Source organism: Melitaea cinxia, chromosome 28, assembly GCF_905220565.1.
Source record: "Melitaea cinxia chromosome 28, ilMelCinx1.1, whole genome shotgun sequence".
NCBI classification, from domain to species: domain Eukaryota; kingdom Metazoa; phylum Arthropoda; class Insecta; order Lepidoptera; family Nymphalidae; genus Melitaea; species Melitaea cinxia.
The window spans coordinates 7,166,322-7,172,773 of NC_059421.1; the positions used below are offsets into that span (position 1 = coordinate 7,166,322).

Consider the following 6,452-nt stretch of genomic DNA (forward strand, 5'->3'; position numbering starts at 1 on the left):
CAGGGGTCACTCTTGACAGTGGGAGGGTCCATCGTAGATCCACTGATCAGTTACCGCCCGCTTCAAACTGGGCAGCCCCCAGTCAATATGGTACTGGTCCGTCCCGGCATCGTATGTTCCCCTGGGGTGTTGGGAACATAGGGTTTCACCCGACAAACGGTGCTGTGTTGTTTTACACCCGCGAATAAACAGCGAAAAGGAACCAACAAAGCAACCATTTCCATGCGCTTCAGTACTTGGAATGTCCGTACAATGAGGACAGGTCTCCCCGACAGCTCGGAGACTTCAGATTACGCATTTCAACTGCGCAAAACAGCTGTTATTGATCTGGAACTTGCACGCCTTAACATTTCTATTGCTGCACTACAAGAAACCAGGCTTCCGGGTGAGGGCTCATTGCGAGAACAGAACTACACCTTCTTTTGGAAAGGCAAGGACTCAAACGAACACCGTGAACATGGCGTGGGCTTTGCAGTCCACAATACTTTACTAAATGCCATAGAAACACCGCGGGGTCTGACGGAGCGTAAAATGGTCTTACGGCTTAACACTAAATGCGGCTTTATTACTTTAATTTCCGCTTACGCCCCTACACTAACCTCGACTGCGGAATCTAAAGACGTCTTTTACGATGATCTGTGCAACGCTGCACGCAATGTACCGCCCGGGGATCGATTGTATATACTGGGTGACTTTAACGCACGTGTGGGACAGGACAACGCCACCTGGCCCGAATGCCTTGGCTATCATGGCGTGGGTAAGCAAAACGAAAATGGCCAACGTCTACTAGAGTTTTGCTCTAAATTCCAGCTGTGTGTCACAAACACTTATTTTAAAGGAAAACTAATGCGTGAGGTCTCCTGGAGGCATCCCCGGTCCGGTCATTGGCATCAATTGGACCTTGTCTTAACCAAAAGAGGGGATTTGGGGAGGGTCGCCCATACGAGAACGTTCCACGGCGCGCAATGCGACACGGATCACTCCCTAGTGGCTAGCAAAATACGTCTTTCGCCAAAAAAGATTCATTCCTCCAAAACCCCTGGACGGAAGACCTTAAACCTTCCCAAAACTAGGGATCCTGAGTTAGTGGAGTCTTTTAGTTCAACCGTGCGACATCAGACAGCTACTTGGGATGTGAATGCTCCTATAGAAGTGGAATGGGAATCCATCAAGGAGCTGCTCACCAAAACTGCTGGTAAAGTTTTCGGACATTGTAGGGTGAAATCATCAGACTGGTTTTTCGAAAACCTAGATCAGCTTCAGCCTTTAATTGACTCCAAGCGACAGGCTGCACTCAACTACCATTTTGATCCCTGTGAAGTCACACGCGCTGAACTCTGCACTGCAAAATCTTCCCTCCAGCGAACTTGCCGTCAGTTTGCCAACGCGTATTGGATGGACCTGTGCAGAAACATCCAGGATTGTGCGGATGCAGGAAACTTTCGCGGTGTTTACGCGGGGATTAGAATGGCTATCGGCCCTGTACAAAAGAAAACGGCTCCCTTGAAAGAGATCGACGGCTCTATTATAACCGACAGTAGTCGTCTGCTGGAAAGGTGGGCAGAACACTACACAGAGCTTTATTCTCAACCAGCCGAGATCAGCCACGTAGCAAGGGAACTTATTCTGACATTACCGGTTATGGCTGAGCTCGATAGCCTGCCTACCATTGGAGACCTTCATGCGGCCGTTCTGCAGCTCAAATGCAACAAGAGTCCCGGGGTAGATGGTATCCTCACAGAACTCCTAAAACTCAAGTGTGTGTTACCACTTCTGCATAACTTTCTGGGCAAATGCTGGGAGGAGGGGCGATTTCCTCAGGATATGCGAGATGCAAATATTGTTACATTGTATAAGGGGAAAGGTGACCGCGGCGATTGTAACTCTTACCGCGGCATATCTCTTCTTAGCATCGTTGGCAAACTATTTGCAAGGGTCATGTTGACTAAACTGCAAAGTCTTGCTGAACGGGTATACCCTGAGGCCCAGTGTGGCTTTCGCTCTGGACGGTCAACCACGGACATGATTTTTACCCTCCGGCAACTTCAAGAGAAGTGCCGAGAGCAGAACACGCCCCTGCTGATCGCATTTGTTGATTTAAACAAAGCTTTCGATACGGTGAGTAGGGAGGGGCTATACATCGCGCTTGAGAAAATAGGATGTCCCCCAAAACTGCTGGAGCTGGTGAAATCTCTTCACGATGACACGAAGGGTACCGTTATCTTTGATGGCCAAATGTCCGACGCTTTCGACATGCGAAGAGGGGTTCGCCAGGGCTGTGTGTTGGCACCCACTTTGTTCGGCATATTTTTCTCCTTGCTGCTGAAAGTTGCCTTCGGTGATGCACAACAGGGAGTTCACCTACACACAAGAGCGGATGGGAAATTGTTTGGTACCGCCCAGTTGAAATCTTCCCGTAAACGAGAGGATTTATATATCGATAGTCTGCTCTATGCCGACGACGCAGCCTTCGTGGCGAAAACTCCCGGGGAGCTTCAGACTTTGTTGGACAAGTTTGCATACGCATGTTCGCTGTTCTCTATGTCCATAAATGCAACGAAGACCGTAATTCTAGCGCAGGGCTACACCTACCAGCCTTCTATCTTGCTGGAAGGCGAACCCTTGAAAGTAGTCGACAAGTTCTGTTACTTGGGGTCAACTGTGTCGAACAATCTTTCCGTTGACGGAGAGATTGATATCCGCATCGGCAAAGCGGCCACGACGTTCGGCAGGCTGCGTACAAGAGTATGGAATAACAAACACCTTACCGCAAAGACTAAGATGATAGTCTATCAAACTTGCATATTAAGCATACTCTTGTACGGAGCCGAAACCTGGACGTCGTACGCCAAACAAGAGCGAAGACTTAACACTTTCCACATGCGCTGTCTTCGTAGCATACTTAACATCACGTGGAAGGACAGAGTAACAAATGAGAGAGTGTTGGGGATTGCACAGCTTCCTAGTGTTGTCGCTCTCCTCAAACAGAAACGCCTGAGATGGCTGGGACATGTACACCGAATGAGCAGTGCGCGTTTGCCCAGACAAACCTTATTGGGCCAAATTGCGTTTGCAAAGCGTAACGTGGGGCGACCTATGCTGCGTTTCAGGGATTGCGCTAAACGTGACATGGTTGCATTTAACATTGATCGCAACTCTTGGGAAGATCTAGCATCGAACCGCAATGAGTGGCGGAAGACCATCTTCACGGGTTGCAGAACCCACGATAGCACCTGGTTCGAAGACCTGGCTCAAAGGCGTGCCAAGAGACACAATCGCGAGGGGGCTCCTCCACCGATGAATCCCCAATATGTGTGTCCAAAGTGTGGACGAATGTGTCGTTCACGGATTGGCTTATTCAGCCACGAACGGCGTTGTCGCATAAATAACACAGACACTGATTAAATCATCTGTCAAGATGTTACAGGCCTTAACTAACTAATAAAGTACTAGCTTTCTACTCCTATATATTTTACTACTCCTTTTGGTACCAAAAACAATCAACTCAATTTGTTTTTAATTTAGTGCCAAGGAGTTAAATTTTGTGCTAGAAGAAATCAACGATGAACTAACTTTCAACTAGCGTTGATTTAAGGCTGAATGCTACTTCAAAAACCCGTTTGTGCTAACTTTGTACTGTAACTCAGGACGAAGGTTGGACACTAGTAATTTTGTAATAATTTTGTTTCAAAGATTTCAGTTTATGAAAAAAATATATAAAAATTGTAGATATTGGTATTGTAGATAGTTCGGACCGGTATCTTCTTTTTATTAGAAATAAATTAAATTCCTTCTAGATGTATGTGAAAGTGTCAACACGGGTGTAATGATATTGTCATCCACCTATGATCAATGTATTATTCAGTAGATACGCTAAAATACTATTAAATCTGTAAATCGAACAACATCTATTTTTCATCCCTCTAAATAGTAGATAGTCCACCGTAGGTAGTCCACCCCAATTTTTATTTTTATTTTTAGATAACTTATTTATTTTTTATTTTATTATGATTTGGCGTTGAAAAATACATACAACCCTAAATTTTCACCCTTCTACCAGCAACCCCTATTTTTAAATAGCGTTTAGCGGCAAGATAACGTTTGCCGAGTCGGCTTGTAGGTATATAAAATTCTCGTGTCACAATGTTAGTTACAATACTCCTCCAAAACGGCTAGACCGATTCATATGAAATTTTGTGTGCATATCGAGTAGGTCTGAGAATCAACCAACATCTATTTTTCATACCCCTAAGTTATATATATATTATGTAACAATTGTATCATAATACGAATAAGTACGAAACAAAAAAGCAAGCCAGAAAGCGCCATTTTACTTTATTCTTTTTTTTATCAGTTATCGAATAATTATGAATTAGTATTTTAATAAGCTTATTATTATTTTATATGAGGCAAATTACTTTTCAGTTTATTAGAATACTCATGTAAATATATACAAAACCAATTACAAATTCACACAGGTGGATATAAAATAATAATTAATTAACTCATAAGTTGAGATCGTAGCAGAAAGAACTTATACAATAAACTTTGAAAATAGACATAAGTCATCATCATCATCATTGGCCTTAGTCCGATTTAGACAGTGTCAGATAGACACTGTGTCGCCTAGGTCACTTTTTAGGAAAACGCAGAGTTTCCTAAGCTCTGCGCCACCCTCTCGACCTCACTGGCTAGGCCCACAGGAACGGCGGGTCGATACGTGTGGAGCCAGTTAGGCTGTAGGAGTCTTTCGCATTTTAGAGCTATGCCACAAATGCTTGACGGAGACTCTTACGGGACCATTACGGGTTTCAAATGAAGTTTTGCTTCTCCAGGACCCTGATGATTTTGAGTCAGGTTTATCCCTCGGTCACCTTTTACGACCCCCACGGGAAGAAAAGGAGTTGTGTTATTCTACTCGGCTGACACCACACGACATAAGTAGTACATATTATACTCGTATAAGTAATACACGACGCATTATTATATCATGCTAATTAATGTAAGTATGAGCTGCAGTAGCTCAGAATGTCGCAAGATTGAATTACTTGATGTTGCATGTGGTAAATTTATTTTTAAAATTCATCCCGTGATTGTTACACGTAAAAAAGCAAAAGACTATTTCTGCCACAAATAAACATTTTTTTTTTAATATCAAAACAGTATAAAACATTGTTCAAAACATTTTATTATTTGATTTTTAAATAAAATTTATTTGATTTTTAAATAAAATTTATTTTAAATAAAATAATTTAATTACTTAGATCGTTGGAGTTTTTATACAAAATTATATTTAAACGAATGAAAATTACTCGTGATAAACAATTTTCAATTTATACTGTTTTCCTTTCGTGAGTTCATTAAAATTGAAATAGTATCAAAAGGGATTAATTACCTATTATGATTCACGTGCACTCAGAACTTTAACATAACGCGTGACGGTAACGTACCGCGACCGCCTAAAGATGCAATGGTTCCATTCATTACTAATTAAATTGTCTGGCAAACATATAAAAGCGAAAACAAAAAAAAAAAAAGAATTGTCCAATTTAGTCGTTCAGAAGTTATGTTATATTATATTTCGGTAATTTATTTTTATTTATATAGATTATATTATAAGTCTGGGTACGAGTGGTCGTAAAAGCCGGTACTAAACCTATCAAAGTCGCGTTTGTTTCATCTTATTATCTGTCACTATTGTTTCATCAAATTAAGTCTATTACACCTTTTGTAAACTTGTTATAAAATAAAGACAGATTATTATAATTTACTTCAGAACAAAGTAAAACTTTCCAAACAACTTGAATCAAAATTAAAGTTTAAAATTAAATTTAGCAGTAAATACACGATTTGATTGAAAGGAAACGCCCTAAAAGCATTTCGCTGAATGAACAGTTCAGAATCAAACAATTCCCATCGCTCAAAAGAAGTCTTTTGACAATTACTTCCTTGGACATGAGATATAATTATTGGTTGAACATTAGTATTTAAATTATTATAAGATTACTGAAATAGCTATGAATATTATTGTAGTATTATTTTGTGGTTCACGTGCTGTGTGGCTACGGCACTAAAGAATTTAGCCACCCCCTCTCTTCCCGTGGGTGTCGTAAGAGGCGACTAAGGGATAACAATGTTCCACAACCACCTTGGAACTTAAGAAGCCGACCGATGGCGGGATAACCATCCAACTGCTGGCTTTGAAATGCACAGGCCGAAGACGGGCAGCAGCGTCTTCGGTGCGACAAAGCCAGTACTGCGGTCACCAACCCGCCTGCCCAGCGTGGTGACTATGGGCAAAACACATGAGTTCACGTTATTTTTGGCGTAAACTTGTGGAGGCCTATGTTCAGCAGTGGACTGTATAGACTGTAATGATGATGATTATTTTGTAGTGACATTGACTTAGTGTTTGTGCTGGGTGACTTTAATTCACACCCAGGAGCTCGGTT

At 41.9% G+C, this 6,452-nt stretch overlaps 1 protein-coding gene across 1 annotated transcript; it reads left to right on the forward strand.

Moving 5' to 3' along the window:
• The first annotated feature begins 252 nt into the window (after nt 1–252).
• On the forward strand, nt 253–3,405 carry LOC123667458. Its single transcript, XM_045601352.1, has one exon. It carries the CDS (start codon nt 253–255, stop codon nt 3,403–3,405), a length of 3,153 nt encoding a protein of 1,050 aa, XP_045457308.1.
• The last annotated feature ends 3,047 nt before the right edge of the window (nt 3,406–6,452 follow it).